Below are 16,420 nucleotides of genomic sequence, written 5' to 3'. Positions count from 1 at the left end.
TGCAGGGTATTATGGAGCTGTGGCTGCTAAGACCTGAGTCAACCCTGCAACGAATAAACAGAGGAACCAAAGCCAACACCTGGTGCAGGATGCCTTCAGTCAAGGGACTGTATGTGTCGGACAACTCGCTGTTTCTTTCTCTGTTTGACTATTAAAGGCTCAACAGAGCCTTTATCCAGAGCAACTAACAGTCAAGGAAAAAAGGATATTTTAGATACATGTCAAAGCACGTCGGGATTAGGAATCTGGCTCAGATTTGGGCTGGGAGTCCAACACCCTAACCTTCTAGAGACTATGCTGCCCCATCCCCCTATACTCTCCCATCCCCCCCCCAACCTCCCCCATCTGCAGTGTGTGGAAGCCTGTTGGATGGCCAGGAAAGAATAATCAGAAAAGTATTTTTGAACAAAGGAACCGCCACAGTGATGTGAACCGATTTGTGGTGACCTACAAAATCGCCTACATCTGCTGCTCTTGAGTAAGAAGGGCCTGTTTGTTATTGTTTGCTCCATTTCTTTCTTTCTTTCTTTCTTCCCCACACCGAGCTCTGAATAACGCTGTCCCACACTCTTCCAAAGCCACGTATAGCTTTACCGGTGCAAGGCATGAGTCAATGCACAAGCTATTATAACCCCCGCGCTTGGAGCTCTACGGTGGTGGATGATCAAACTGAGTAGGGGCACGAGTCAACAAATACCCAATTTATATTTGTTTCAAAGCATAATACATATATACCTTAAACCCACCAACCCCCCTCAAACACATGGGTTTTGCATGTATTTGTATACATGCATCGTGCCCTGTATGTATGGACTAATCATAGACAAACACATGCAAAACACATCTTTACATCCGCATGCAAACAGATACACACACAAGCACACACAAACACACATGACGCATTGACAATTTCGGAGGAAACCCAGACCAGAAAAAGCTCAGAAACACCCTGCGACCCAATAATATAGACTCAAACACAAACGCCCCCTTGCATCCGCGCACACATTATCGCATACGGCTGTTGATTTCATCTTCTTCTTTCTTTGCTAATTGTTTTTTAACGCAATTTAAAAGAGGTTTCACTCTGACCTCTGTTGCTATGGGTTACATAATAACCTGCTAAATAAGGGAATCAAGTGTAACTCTTTAATCAACAGCAGCTTGCTTGTTTTTAAACCATTAGTGTTATGAATCGATGGTACTTGACTTTAACGCCCCCATCAGCATTCTAGGAAGATTAATTAACATCTATGTAGGCATCGGCCAGACCGGATAGTAGACAGCAAAAATGTGCCCTGTTTCTTAGACTAAAGTGAACTAGCTGTATCAAGTTGGGGTCTGTGTGATAAATTAATTACAGTGAAAAAGTGACATGCTTGCATTGAGATGAGGTGGAATAAAAGTAAAAAATGTTTTAAATAGTTAAAATGAAACAGTATGCATAAGTATGCTTTTTTTAACACCCCTGGTTGAAGCCTGGCATCGCCAGACAAATTACAAACTGTTAGTAGGCTGGAAACTCTGAGTTCATCTTCAATTTCCAAGGGGCGTCACCAATGGGCGCAGACCGACATGCCTCTGAACGTAGTTGGATAGGCCTACAACCAATCATAGCAAAGAAACAGGTGACGCAGCCCGGAGCAACGCAGCTCTGTCTCGATAGTGGAATCAACAAACAATTCTATACCAGCAGCAGACATCTCTGTTGATGATGAAATGCCTTTACGTCGTGCCTGAACCGTCATCCTATTCATCCCGCCTCAATGTTAGATAAACCGTTGTAATTGGTCGGTCTGTTTCGTACCGGGCATAAATTTGGGATGGGAGGGAGGCCAGACCTTTCTGCAGAGGAATTGTAACATGAGCATGCGAGATTCTTTCTTGTACAGGCTACCTGGTTGTAACCCTGCCAAGAAGATACAATATCATTTTCTGTTGTTTTGTTTCCCAAAATCAACAGGCAACAAGACTGAGCCTTTGCCCGCTTTTCATATTGTGCTAAGTTTTAGATCATTTATGAAGATAATATAGATAACATACTGACTAACAAGTGTCTATGCCTGACATGTTTTATCGGCATCAACCGACATAAAAAAAACAAAAAAAAAAAACGGAATACTAATATTTGAAAATGGCAACATGGTTAGCGAGCTTTTTTATCTGTCAAAAAGTCCACAAAAACCAACAAAACAGTACCAGGCTAAAGTCAAAAGTCAGACACAACAGTGACAATTCAGTTCAAATATCAGACTAATGGACCCCTGGAATAAAATAGAAAACCAAAAAAGGTTTAGCATTTGGTCCGCTCTCTCTGACCGCAGTGTGAAACCACACCAGCCAGAGAAGGGTGGGGGTGGTGGAGAGAGGGAGAGGGGTGGAGCTAGTAGTGGCCAGCGCCTCCAGAGGCCCTCCCTCACAGCTCGTCTGATAGGACGACGGCGGCTCGTTGTCATTGTTGTCGGGAGGGGCCCAGGGGGAGTCATCATTGCCAGGTGATGTCTCCACGGCAACCGCGTCAAACCCACGGCGCGTGTGTGTGCATTGTGCATGCAGTTCACGAGCACAATGGAGGCAAGAACAATACCTGGAGGCGTACAGGTGGAGGAACAGGAGGGAATGGAGGGCCGACGCGAAAACACACAAGCACACACACACACACACACGCACACACGCACACACATACATACACACACACACACACACACACACACATGGACCACACATGCCGCTGGACATGTCTCGCACCTTCAGTCCTCTGATCATACCGTATCGCGAGGAGCCAGAAAATAGCAGCTTTTGGGAAACCAGGACTAACAATAAAAAGAACATTTCAGACAGACACAACAGTCTCATTAGGGAAGTTATGAGGGCTGGGATTAAGCTGAATACAGCAGTTCCCGTTTACCATCAGATGACTTTGTTTTCCATACATTCACAAAAAGACAACAGAGACAAGAATTACGGAACAGGAAAAGTCAATTATTACAGGTGTAAATGTCCCTTGAAAATGTAATAGAATCAAACATTGAAATGTTACATTATAGGCTTCTATAATGATTCCTGCTCATCGCTTTAATCATGAGATACAGGTGTGTGTGTGTGTGTGTGTTTGTGTGTGTGTGTGTGTGTGTGTGTGTGTGTGTGTGTGTGTGTGTGTGTGTGTGTGTGTGTGTGTGTGTGTGTGTGTGTGTGTGTGTGTGTGTGTGTGTGTGTGTGTGTGTGTGTGTGTGTGTACCCCCCTGTGTTCTTTCTGCTACTTGCTCTTTAACCACTCAGAAGGGCGAAGGCGATGACACCACTAATCTACGTCAGGGCAAACAGGATTAAAGCCAAAGCCCATTCAGCACCACATGTCCAGATGTCTGGCAGAGGAGCAGCGTGTCTGGCAGTTGAATACAGTCACAGGCAGCCATACTGGCTATACATATATGGCCGTGTTTGTTTACGATATCGCCAATGCTGTTGTGACTTGTCGACAAACAATACTAATTACGGGATTTATCTTGTGCTTCATCTCCTCTTCCTCTACCTCTCTCTCACCTCTCACGATGTACTTCTCCCCCACTCTATCTTTCTGCCTTGCATCCTGTTGGTTACACTGCAGCGATGGTAGGTCAGAGATTTACAAACTAAATTAGGCAGCCTTCTGATTTAAACCTTTAATGAAAAGAGGAGAATGAAATAGAGGGAGGGAATAAAGCACCAGGAACGTTTATCTGCCGAGCAGGACACAGAGTAGATGGACCGTCGGTATTCCTGGAGAACTCCCATGCCGTTACCACGGCGGTCTGACGACCCATTCTGATACTTTATACCAGCAATTTAGCAGAACTGTTGCGCAAATGTTGAAGTCAGATGATATATGAATATGAACAGCTATAGTTTAGATGTAGAGAACGCTGGAAATCGAACATTCCCTTAAATGTGCAAGGGAAAGATATGTGTGTGGGTGTGTGTTGGTGTGTGAGTGTAATTTGCGGGACGATTTCTATTTTCTCTCATTACCCCACATCTAATCTAAAGTCTAATTAGACTAGGCCAATGGTTAGCCACAGTAATACGAGCTACGCAGCCAGACATACCCCGGCCCTTTGTCTGTGTTTGGATGTGTGTTTGTCTGTGTGCCTTTATGCATTCAAAAATAAAACATGTTTGCTAGCTCACTTATAGTGCCTTCATAGCCTTGGGATAGCATGACTGCAGAATAGCATTACTGTAGAATGAGTTAAGAATGAAGAATATAGGTGAGAAGGTGTGGCTAATTGGCCTGGCCTGCTTAATTGGGTCCATTACTCTTTAAGTATTTCCCTAGACTCCTGCCATCCGGCCACTGACGCTGTAAGTGCAGCCTCGGATACCCAAGTGAATACTGGGAGCTTTTGAGCAGACAAAGCCGTATAAACTACACCATTTCTTTCTAATCTTCTAATCTTAACTTTACTGGGTCATTGTATATTCGTCAGAAATGGCTGCTTTACAAAAGGGCAGAACAGAGAGGGACTGACAGTGAAGGGAAGATTGTTTTCTCAGATTTCCATTTTTAGTTTTCACTTAGCTTCTTTTGATAGAGATAGCAAGGGCAGTGGGATATTTTTAGTGGTGATGTTATTTTATAGGCTTGCTTTAGGAATTCAATCAATGATGAGATTGAGCAATGAAGTGCAACTAATATGCCAATAACCACCCCCCCCAAAAAAAAAAGAGTGAGAGAGAGAGAGAGAGAGAGAGAGAGAGAGAGAGAGAGAGAGAGAGAGAGAGAGAGAGAGAGAGAGAGAGAGAGAGAGAGAGAGAGAGAGAGAGAGAGAGAGAGGGGAGAGAGACAGAGAGACAGAGAGAGAGCGAGAGTGAGAGAGAGAGCGCGAGAGAGATAGAGAAGCTGCCTTGAATCACCTTGGAATTGTTTGCGTAAGCAAATAGAGTAAGGTCAGATCTCTCCATGACTGGTCAGAATATATGGTAACTTCCTGTTTGCCTGGCAGAGGTTTCTGGAGGCTGTGCCAAAGCACATTGATTGGACATTGGAACTATAGCATTATTGTTTAATGCATGGTACTAATAAACAGACATATATGAATGATAGGAATTGTTTGGGAATTTGGAAAGTTATTACATGGCAGATTTAAATCAGAACAAGGTTATCTTTTCAAAGTCTCAACTTCAATGTGGAACACCTTATTTGGGATATTAAATTTGAAATGTGCCCTTGGTCCATATGTGACAGAACTAAATCCTCACATCCTCTGTTGCTGCTTTTGAATTTAATACATGCCCATATAAGGCCCACGGTCAATTGCAAGCAAACACCTTATTCTGAATAAGACACTATAGTTATTATTTAACTTCTGAAGAGCATTGACTGCATGTCAACAAACCTAGTACATAAGACGGAAAACCCTGCTTTCTGGTCATTTTTGTGTTGAGTCTGACTTCTGTTTGTCTTTCTCTCTGTACAACACACATGCCTTGTATCCTTGTAATGTAAACACATGTCATCTGTTGTTAAATATTTGTGTGAACCGCATCACTTCTAAATAGGCGTAAACCTTTTTTCAGTTCACCATTAGCAAAAACAGCTTGTAACTTGATATGCCCTGGTTGGTCATTGAGAATGTGGCCAGTTCGACCAAAACACAGAAACCCCAGCATGGCCCGCAAATAGGGCTAAAAGCATTCTTTCTAGGTGTGGAATCTTACCACATATGAACGACTAGAGGCGAAAACATATGTTCCATTCACAAATGCCCAAATATAAAGCTTTCACCCAGACAGGTTGGAGTTCTCTCTGTGAAGGATACACAAAACATGTATTGCTATAACCTTGATGAAAGTGGTCTCAATGTCCTAAAAGGAGCATTTGTAAGGTGTTGATATGTAGCAAATTCCAGGCGGCAATTGCAAGGCACCTATTAGCCTTCCCTATGGAACTGCTTGTGTAATTAGCACTTGACAAGAAGATACAAATAGCCTGTATGTTTTTGTTATGTTCACATGTTAGACCGTACAAAGGGGCTGCAGGAACATTCCCTATGTTTTGCCATCAACAACATAGCCAATCAGCCAATTGCTGATCACTCCCAGGTTTTTCTAAAAAAAATACTTGAGTCACACATTTTAATAAATAGTCATATAGTACGTTATTATTTGGGTCCTGACCTGCACTACACATGTCGATAATGGTCGTGAGCTAGTTGGTGTGTTTATCCTCGGGGGTCCATAAGGGTTTGGTTGGGGCAACCAAAAGTCAGTGCAGGTGTCACTCCATCTCGCCTCGTGGGACATGACGTTTTTTTCTGCATAGTACTATGTAATTGGTCGAACGAGTGCAACGCCGCATTTTCTAGTGTAAGGGTAAAGGGATGTTGATTCCCATTCACACACAGTCTACACGCACAGAGTTCCCACCACAGCCTATCAACCATCGAGTACGGAAATTAACATTTGTAGAAAACCTACCTTTCGACTCGCAGTCAGCGCAGAATTTATTCTCTTCGAGCGCTAATAGTGAGTTGAGGACAGCCTGGTATCTGTCAATGTCTTTCACAGATTTGCCAGTCATCATTGCACTCTATCAACACCTCCAGAGCCCGTTGTCCTCGCAGGCTGTTAGCAAATTGTCTAATAGTATTACGCCAGGGTTTATGTCAAATAGACAAGTAGACTACAATGCAGCAGATGCGCTCTGTTCCTTGTCCTTTTCGGTCGATTAAAGCTGGATTGTCACTACGCTGCGATATTTTCTTTTTAAACGACCCGGCATGCACGTTGTTTGAGTTGTTATAGCCTAATAGTGTATTTTCTTTAAAAAAAAATAACAATAATCGCTCCTCGACTTTCACGGGCGCATCTGTATCCCTTTAATTTCTAGCGAGGCTTCTTCCTCCAACTGTCCTCCTCTTACTTCCCCCTGGCTGTTACTGGCAGCGGCCGCCACACCAGCGTGCGCGCACATGCGTACACACAGCCTACACGGTCACACACGCGCCTCATAAACACTAGCGTGAGCGCGCGCACATCGCACACACACACACACACACACACACACACACACACACACACACACACACACACACACACACACACACACGCACACACACTCAGGCTCGCACGAACACACACACACACACACACACACACACACACACACACACACACACACACACACACACACACACACACACACACACACACACACACACACACACACACACACACACACACACACACACACACACAGAGTCAATTAGTATTATAATTATGTTGTCCGATAAGGTCATTCATGGTAATTATCTAAATGTGTTATAACATATGTTTACACGTTATAATTTCTAATAATCTAAATGTTTAACTCATTGGTTTACAAATACACGCTATTCAAACGGCTTACAAAAGACGGAAGAAAGCATGCCATCTCCTGGTCAATCTGAGTAATGCAGTCACCCGTTCATCCTCCGGAACACCAGGTGGCGCTCACACGTGCTCCGGGGCAGCACTTTGACAGCTGACCGGAAAACTACTTCCAAGGTTTTAATCACGGGAATTGCTCAGTGGAAAACAAATAAATAAAAGATTAATACATAGCCAGCCGTCCGCTGTAACGTTAGACACAATGTCTAGGCAGTCCAACCGAACGACAGACAACAAGAAGATGGTGAGTGTCTCCCCCGCCGCCACTGCTGCTCTTCTCCCCGCCAGCTGGTCGGCTTAGCGACTTATGCTACTGTTAGCAGACCATCTAACGTTAGACTAATTAAAATATCTGTGTTGTGACGGATCGGTCAGTCTGTGTAGAGAGATTAAAGGAAACGGCGTCTTTTTAAAACATCACCTTTTAAATGTTTGATGAGCGGTGTTGAATGAGAACCGGGAGGTTTGGAGTGAATGTATGAGTTGTAGCTTAATTATCGCTCCTGTAGTCGTTACCCCCTGAACAAAACGTGTTTATCTTACGTTACTGCATTATTGATGGATTATTCTGTAGAATTGTTGATCCCGGGCCTCATGAATAGTTCAGACCATGGTGGACATGTCACTCGGTCAGGTCTTTTTCATTTTCATTTTGGCTGTAAGAACGTATACCAATGTTATTATATGCTACTAAAGGTGTTGTTAAACGTATGTCCATATACTTTCTTTCCTGCTGTCACTTGCTTTGCAGAACTCTGAGCTGTTCACTCTCACTTACGGGGCTCTGGTGACCCAGCTGTGTAAGGACTATGAGAACGACGAGGAAGTCAACAAACAGCTGGACAAGATGTAAGTTCTGTTACTAGGACAGTTGGTCAATTGTAATAACAAAACTACCACAGGCCAAAACATGTAATATTCTGTAACTACTCAATCTCACTCACTAAATAACCAAAGTTAACAATTACTAGCTACATCCATATGCAGTTAAAAAAAACAACAACTAGCCAACCGTTTTGTATCTATCACAATAGCAAAGCAACTGTTGCTTTGGTGAGTAGTACATTAACATCACGACTTGTTGATCAGAAATGCACTGTACCTCCCCTCATCCGTCATATTTGTAGTCCATCCATCGCTCACCCACATAATGACCAGATTGTTTGTTTGTGGGATATCTCGTTACGGATCTCGCAACCTCCTGCTACTCTGACACATTCAACTGCCCCTCTGTCTGCCACATGATGTCTGGGAATGAACTGGACTAGAGTTGATGCATGGAGGTGTGGCGGTCAAACTAGTTTTAATCATATCCCAAGGTGGGTGTTGTAGCCTGCACCGAGCCGTCGCGTTACCATTCTGAGGGAAGAAAACATAATGCTTGAGGGGCGCTATGGAAGGCTACATCCAACGGATGATCATGATCACGAAGCAGCAGGTTTTAATCTGCTTTTCCTTATGCTTCGTACTCCTGTGATTCCCGATGTCATTTTCTCTCTGCTGTTTGGACGCGCCTCGAGGCTAAGTCATGGAAAGGCACAAGGCAGTAAGTTTACAGTGTCCACTGGGTTACGTTTTTTTCCCCACTTGCAAGCATCCATCCAGGTTAGGACCCGGGCCGCTCTACATGTTTTAGAAGAGCTTTCTTATCAGAGTCACCCTCTTGTTTCACCAAGTGCAAGACCAAGATATCGTCTCGGAGAACAAAGTGGTTCTTTCGCTTCCACTAGTCTTTCCAACATCTTGCTCTATCTCTAACGTTCTCTCCGTGTCTCGAGATTCAAGAATCTTTATTAGCATGGAAAACTTGCATTGCCGAAGCCAATTAAGTAATCAAAAAGACCACATATGATATGAAATTCTCCTTGTAAAAATGTATCAAATAAAGTAATCCCTCCGTCTATGTGGCTCTCTCTCCACGTCTCTCTCCCAGGGGTTACAACATCGGCGTCCGTCTGATCGAGGACTTCCTGGCACGCTCCAGCGTTGGCAGGTGTCAGGATTTCCGAGAAACAGCCGATGTCATCGCTAAGGTAACGGCTAGATTCCAAGCCAATCAGAGCGTGACTGTGGACGTCTCCCAAGACGTGAGAGAGGAAGTGAGATGAAAACAGACAGATGGAATAGAACGAGGGGAGAGAGAGGGAGAGAGAGGGGGAGGGGGAGAGGGAGAGGGGGAGAGGGAGATGACTTGGCTGGAGCTTGGAAAGCTAGCAAGGCTTCCAGCAGGAGCAGCGCTGTGTGTTGAGTGACATGGTTTCACAGTGTACTCATTGGACTATGTCATTAATCATTGATCGCTTAATGTGGTGGTTTCCCCTCCTAATGGACCCCGGCAGTGGGACTAATCGTCCCCATGTGATGATATATGTGTAGTATGGTTTATTCATATGTACAAAACACGGTCTCATAGGCACAATAGCTTGGCGAGCATTGCAAATGCCTTTTGCAGAGACCATATACAAATTATATAATGTAATCATGGGTGTGTTTTTGGGATGTTTTAATGTAAACATTTAAGGCATTTAGCAGATGCTTTTATCCAAAGTGACTTACAATAAGTAAATTTGTCGGAAAAAAGAGAAAGAACAATATATCGCTGTCGGTACAGTAAAGATGTTCATAGGGCCAAGCACTCACAATTGTTAGGATAACCCAAAGAACAACGTTAGCTAGGATAAGATGCTACACAATGCTAATTACTATTTTTAAGTGCAAAGATGTACAACATACAATAAGTAAGTGAGAGGGATGTGGTGGGGGGTAAGGGGGGGAGGTAATGCAGACTCTAGACAAACTCATACTGTAGGTGAACAAATGAGGCTTGAATCTTTTGCGGGGCTGGTGAGCGACTGCGGTCCGAACATCAGCAGGGAGCTCGTTCCATCACTGCGGTGCCAAAAGAGAGAAGAATGTGAATTGTTTGTTCAACCTTTGCTTGCTCTTCCCGATGAATACATAAAATGCATACGTTCAACCTGGGTTGCGTATTTAATCCCAACGCTAACCAAATATCCTCTTCGGTCTCCGTCGAAGCCAGGCTCCACTTTTATTGTTGTTCAACAACACACCTCCCTGCCTACGGCTTGGCAATTATATATTTATTGCACCATGTATAACACTCCCTGTCTCGTCTATGCCGCGATCCCACCACTCGCTCGGCAGGTGGCCTTCAAGATGTACCTGGGCGTCACCCCCAGCGTGACCAACTGGAGCCCGGCGGGGGATGAGTTCTCCCTCGTCCTGGAGAGCAACCCGCTGGTGGACTTTGTGGAGCTGCCCGACAACCACAACGTCCTCATCTACTCCAACCTGCTGTGTGGCGTCCTCCGTGGCGCCCTGGAGATGGTGAGTGGGTCGTGTTGTTTCCCACGCAGGTGGTCCACGCCAGACTCTGTTCCGTCATGGCCTTTCTCTGTGCTTAAAAGGTGCCGTGGGTACGATTTTAAGAGCTGTTATTGGTGTGAGGTTTGTTGAAAAGGCCATAGCCGTCTTTTCTTTCATTCGTGACTGAAATTTGCTGCACGAATATCTATTTTCGTTTTCTGCCTGCCTCCGCATGAGCCAATTAAGATATAAGACCGTGAAATGCAACAGTTGGCAATGATGGGTGAACGAAGAGATTGAGGGGAATTTTTTAGGTTGTTTTATTTGTTGCATTATTTTGCTATCATCTACTGTCTTTCTTTCAACTCGAGAATCTTACCTATAGCAGCTTTAAGGAAATAAAGTCTGCACACTGGCGTTGACCCCTACTTCTTTGGTTTATATATTCTGCATTTATAAAGTAAGGCAGTGCTTTTCAAGGATAAGCTCTTGAAATTTAAATTCAGTTTTGAAGAACAAATGAATATGTAAATGGAACGTCCATTATATGGGGTAAGGCTTCGGGTTAAACACTAATCCTTAAAGCAAGTCGCAGATGCTTGGAGCACCCAGATCATCAAAGGCACAAGCATTTTAATACAGGGCATAGTTGGGCAAAGCGGTATCCTCCTGCATCCTTCCTGAGCGCACATGCCCCATGCCCGTCCCCTAATGCGTCAGCGTGTGTCCCCTATTGCGTCAGTGTGTGTCCCCTAATGCGTCGGTGTGTGTCCCCTAATGCGTCAGTGTGTGTCCCCTAATGCGTCGGCGTGTGTCCCCTAATGCGTCAGCGTGTGTCCCCTAATGCGTCAGTGTGTGTCCCCTAATGCGTCGGCGTGTGTCCCCTAATGCGTCAGTGTGTGTCCCCTTAACGCGTCGACTGTCTCCCGGGGCCTCAGGTGCAGATGGCGGTAGACGTGCGTTTCGCACAAGACACTCTGAGGGGCGACAACGTGACGGAGATCCGGATGAAGTTCATCAAGAGGATCGAGGAGAACCTGCCGGCTGGGGACGAGTGACTCTGAGGAGGAGGTGAAATAGTGTGAGGGGCTGGGGGAGGGGTCCTTCACCTCACTCTGTCTCGCTGGACACAGGATGGAGACATTGAAATGGTGAGATCAACCATTGGATGGACACAGGAACCGGGACATGGCCCCACCTCTTATTATTCCAGGACTCAGGTTTGGTGCTTTCCAACGTCGGCGGTTACCTGTCCTGTCAGAAACGATTAACCCAAACTTATTTAATTTTTATTTGTCAGTGTTTTTCTCCTTTTTTTCCTTATGTTCTTTATTAAAAACAGAAAGCACGGTTGCAGTTTCACCAGAGGGGTAAAGACTGGTTGCCCAATTTTTTTTTTTTTAACTTTTACAACATTTATGTAAAACGGCTTAATCTGTTCTTCAGGGATAGTCTATTCCCTCAGAGGTTTTGAGCTGTTTGTTTTGTCTTTGGTGAAGACATAAGAAAAACGTGCATCACATAGAGCTGTCAGGTCCTCAGTCCAGCCATGTCACCATCATGTAAAAAAAAGTTTCTTTTTTTCCTGTAAGGTTGTAAATTATCTTAATCTTCTCATGCATTTGTTTGTTTTTCAGTTTTCTTTTGTTTTTGTCTTTTTAATCATACCAGAGGCTGCTGCGAGACTTGGTGGCATGTTAACTTATGGAGTTGGATATGTTGTGTAATAAAGCGGGACATATCTAACGGTACAATCTCTGAGGTGCTCTGTTTTGCGAGAGGGAGGGGAGCCTTAACTGCTTGGGGGAGGAAACCTGGAGCATGTTAATGGGTCTCACATCCTGAATGCACTCGCACACCACACCAGCGCTTGTACATGCTTCACGTAGTTGAAGTTTTAGCCTCAGTGCATTGTGGGAGTGATTTTCCCTGTGAGTACCACATCAGTTTTTTTTACGTCTGAAACAACAAAAAACAGACCCAAAGCCTCCCTCGTGAGTGGCTCTATGGTGAATGGAGGCTTGCTGGATGTTGAAGGTGATAACGGCCTGTCCTGGCAGTAACACCTGTGAATGGCCTTGCGTCATCCAGAAGTCCCAGAACACAACCCTTCATTCGAGGTGAGGCCCAGAGCTTAACCTCCTCAATCAGCCTCACAAAGCTTGCTATTCACACACATGTGTGTGCGCATGCAGATACACACATACACACAAACTAATGCATGCACCCATAAATCTATATAAAGGTTATCTTCAAAGCTGTGATACTTATTAGACTCCTAGCTAAGCCTGTAAGCACTACGGAAGGCTTGGATAAAGAATCTTATCTGTAGTCAGTTATCTGAAATGGGATCCTAACTGAATAAAGTAAAGAGTCTGTGAATACAAATGCATGTCATCATTATTGGTCGATGAATGCATTAATTCTTATGATTCTAATCGAGTACCACACACGACCACCAGAGGGAGCTGTGCACATTGCGTTCCCAAAGTTTCACATCCCGTTACACAATCATGTCCGAAGGCATGTACTTAAAGTGTTGGGAGCAGATGAATCGTATAATACAAAACCAAACGTTTCTTCTTTGGAGGGAAGCCTCGGAGGATAAAAAAAAAGATTAATAAATCAAAGTGGTCCTAGTTCTCTTAAATATGGAGAAACCAGACATTTTACAGATTATACCAAAGTCCACCGCCAGCCCGGCAACATCAGCATCGACGCACTGCTCTGGCTCCACATTAGACGGCCAATGACAGCATGCAGTCTTCGTGCTTCATAATTGCAGGATGGATGTTAGAGATGTTAGGCAGAGAGCCTTAACCTACTGTAAACCCTCAGTCTCTATGTTCCGTGCATGTGCGCTCATCTGGACAAGCACACATACACTAATGGGATAAGGAGTGGTTAATGGATTCTCCTTCAGTGGCTGTCAGCATAAAGCTCCCCCTCCCCTCTAATGGGAATGCTCGTCAAAATGACACCCACACATATCTATATGTTCTTTGGGGGTGCTTAAGAAAGGCTTTAGGGCGGGCCCGTGATCCAAATGGACTTCTAATGAATGTGATGGATTGTGTGAAATCATGTGTGACTTCACCACGTGCACCTAAGGAATTCTACTGGACTTGTAACCGCACACACACACACACACACACACAGCCTGGTGTCAACAATATGAGGAATGCATTGTCTGATGCGCTGTTCTTTCTGCATCTGTATGCCAATGTGGTGAGGACGGCCAAACCCATGCTGTCTTTCCCAGACTTTGCATCATTCCAAAAATATGTAGGTGTGTGTTGATTATTTTCTCAGGTACTGACGAGGAGGGTGCCTCGTAAGACCACCCGGACCACCCAGGTTCACATTGAAGAGAGCAACAGCTTCACGTCGCTTTCTGATTGGTTTGATTTATATTAAGGATGATCTCACGAGGATACTAACGAGGGGGGATAGATGGTAGAAATGCTAACGATTCCTTGTATGAGAGACATGCTATGAGCTAGTTATCCCTCCCAGAAAATAAACCCGAAGATGGATTGACACATGTAAGTACAGAAGGTTTTGAGGCGCTCTTCAAAAAGATTCAAACTATTCTATGGACAGCCCACGGCGAACAGGGTTGGGTACATTTCTGGTGGGCCTTGGGAATATGTGCGGCAATCGACAGACTAAGCACTTCCATGTGGCTAATTTAAGAAGAACCCAATAGAGGACTGGCTCGCCGCGACAGTGGTCTGAAGGTTTATGCCTACTCGCTGTCTGTGAGGCCTTCACCTCTTCTACCTCAAACTCCTCCTCTCGGGTCATCCATTTGGAAAGTTTCATTTTGTGCATTGGTTGGGCCAGGATAGGGCTACAGTGTTTTAATCCCTGGCAAAAGGCACTATGTTCGATCCCCGTTGTTCAACTTGATCCCGTTGTATTCCTGTAGACGTCCTTGAGCAAGGTGCATCGTGTTATCCATGTCCCTGATGAGTTTCATGTTTTACTGGGGCTGATAGTTTGACAGATAGCTTGGGACTGTGCTGGAGGTCCATCAAAGGAAGGTGAGGCTTCCTCTTGTTGGGCTGTGGCCCTGGCTCCATCCATGTCCTCAGGGGTCTTGACATGGTCTGGGGGGTCGTATAGTCGAAATAAAAATGGATTGATGACTTTGGTGGTGGTGGTAGTGGGGCATGGTGCTTGTCAAAGATGTATAGCATAGTAGGAAGAATGACTGTGAATGAATATGTGAAGAATTCATTAAGGAATTCCTCACAGTATGCCCCTCCAAATACTGGTGTTGAGTTAGTGCTGGGAGATGTAATCCACGGGTCATATCTACATGGTTGTATACCGGATAACCCATTATGATGTAGATACAGAGTGGCAATGCATTTGCACATCATGCTGTTTATGTCTTAAACTCCTATTTACACACAATTTATGGCTAATGGCGTTTCCATGTGGTTATTTAACCGGAGAGTTTGGAGCTGATTCAGTGTTCAGGTGTGCCAGATCTCCACAACACCCACCACTGAGGCCCTCTGCTCGTCTCCCATCTGCAAGCCATTTGGAATATGAATCATCACCCACTTCCACAAAATGTGTTGAGTGCCTGGGTCTGAATGTGATAACTCACGGCCTTCCCGGTCAGCTCACTATTTACCGCTAACTAAACAGAACGTGAGAACTTTCAAACACCTAGCGGTTATGATGGAGTCTTCGGAGGGCTGCAGGAACAAATGGTGAAATGTTCCGGGGGAAACTGAAAACACACACCGACGCAGGGCAACGCACACACACACAACACGCGCGCACATTAATCAACCCTCAAATAAAAGAACCACAGTCCTGACTCAGTCGATTGTTATACACAAAATGTTCCCCGCACTGTTTGAATCACCAGGGTGTACCAAGCGTCCATGTTAACCCAGGACAACGTGCCGGCGTCTTGTGAACCCGTGTCCGGACAAATGCTGGGTCGGGTTTCCATGGCAACAGCAACAGTAAACTGATGGATTCCATTCATTTGTGGCCTGACAACCTCATTGGCCCGAGCTGTTGAATGCCTTGGTTTTTATTTGGTAGTTTTTCTATTTTGCTTTTGTCTTGCTGCCTTTTATTCCAGCCTTTTGAGAGGGGAGGAGTGCACGAACCAGCCTTTCCCTGCTTTTAATGCCCCATTTCTATATTTATTTACAGAGATATCTGAATATAGCAAGGCTTGCATGCACCTTTAACCCTTCTCATCAAAACCCAGCCCATTTTGGTGTCAGCTTTCCTGTTCATCTTCATCTTCTATTTCTCTCTCTCTCTCTCTCTCTCTCTCTCTCTCTCTCTCTCTCTCTCTCTCTCTCTCTCTCTCTCTCTCTCTCTCCGTCTTTTCCTCACTCGTTCCTGACCTCTCTCTCTCTACAGCTCCAGTGTTTATGCGTTTATGTAACTCTGGCAGAACTTTCCAGTTCGGAGTGATTCGCCTAACTACGGTCCAAGGAGAACGTGTACTGGGGAGAAAGAAATTGAAGCAAAGGAGAGAAACAAAAAACAGTGTCATGTTTAATTCCGTGCAAGTTTTGCCAACGCGAGCCTCACCTTTCGGACGGCAGCTTCAACTTACCATGAGCGCACATATAGAAGCATACGTTTATATCAATCTCGCGGGCGGTAATGAATATGCTAATGCCCAGTAAAAGGCTAAGAATGCAGG

General features: G+C 44.7%; 2 protein-coding genes across 2 annotated transcripts in view; one reads left to right on the top strand and one right to left on the bottom strand.

The window, feature by feature from the left end:
* smap2 (small ArfGAP2) overlaps positions 1-6,903 on the bottom strand; it is a 17,009-nt gene extending 10,106 nt beyond the window's left edge. Inside the window, exon 1 of the mRNA XM_056582505.1 lies at positions 6,454-6,903. Within this exon, the coding sequence (XP_056438480.1) occupies positions 6,454-6,559 (106 nt within the window). The 5' untranslated portion in view covers positions 6,560-6,903. The remainder of the gene's footprint in view (positions 1-6,453) is intronic.
* Positions 6,904-7,411: 508 nt separating this feature from the next.
* Positions 7,412-12,528, top strand: trappc3 (trafficking protein particle complex subunit 3). The gene is made up of 5 exons (XM_056583280.1): positions 7,412-7,648; positions 8,156-8,253; positions 9,338-9,437; positions 10,570-10,752; positions 11,670-12,528. Exons 1-5 carry the CDS (start codon positions 7,607-7,609, stop codon positions 11,787-11,789), a joined length of 543 nt encoding a protein of 180 aa, XP_056439255.1. The 5' UTR covers positions 7,412-7,606; the 3' UTR covers positions 11,790-12,528.
* Positions 12,529-16,420: the final 3,892 nt, after the last annotated feature.

This window comes from Gadus chalcogrammus, chromosome 22 (genome assembly GCF_026213295.1).
Source record: "Gadus chalcogrammus isolate NIFS_2021 chromosome 22, NIFS_Gcha_1.0, whole genome shotgun sequence".
In the NCBI taxonomy this organism is placed as follows: Eukaryota; Metazoa; Chordata; class Actinopteri; order Gadiformes; family Gadidae; genus Gadus; species Gadus chalcogrammus.
This window is presented reverse-complemented; position numbering and strand designations above follow the sequence as displayed.

Coding starts and splice junctions, on each gene's coding strand:
- trappc3 (XM_056583280.1), top strand. CDS start 7,607: ATGTCTAGGCAGTCCAACCGAACGACAGACAACAAGAAGATG. Junction 7,649..8,155: donor CGACAGACAACAAGAAGATG/GTGAGTGTCTCC, acceptor CTTGCTTTGCAG/AACTCTGAGCTGTTCACTCT. Junction 8,254..9,337: donor AACAAACAGCTGGACAAGAT/GTAAGTTCTGTT, acceptor TCTCTCTCCCAG/GGGTTACAACATCGGCGTCC.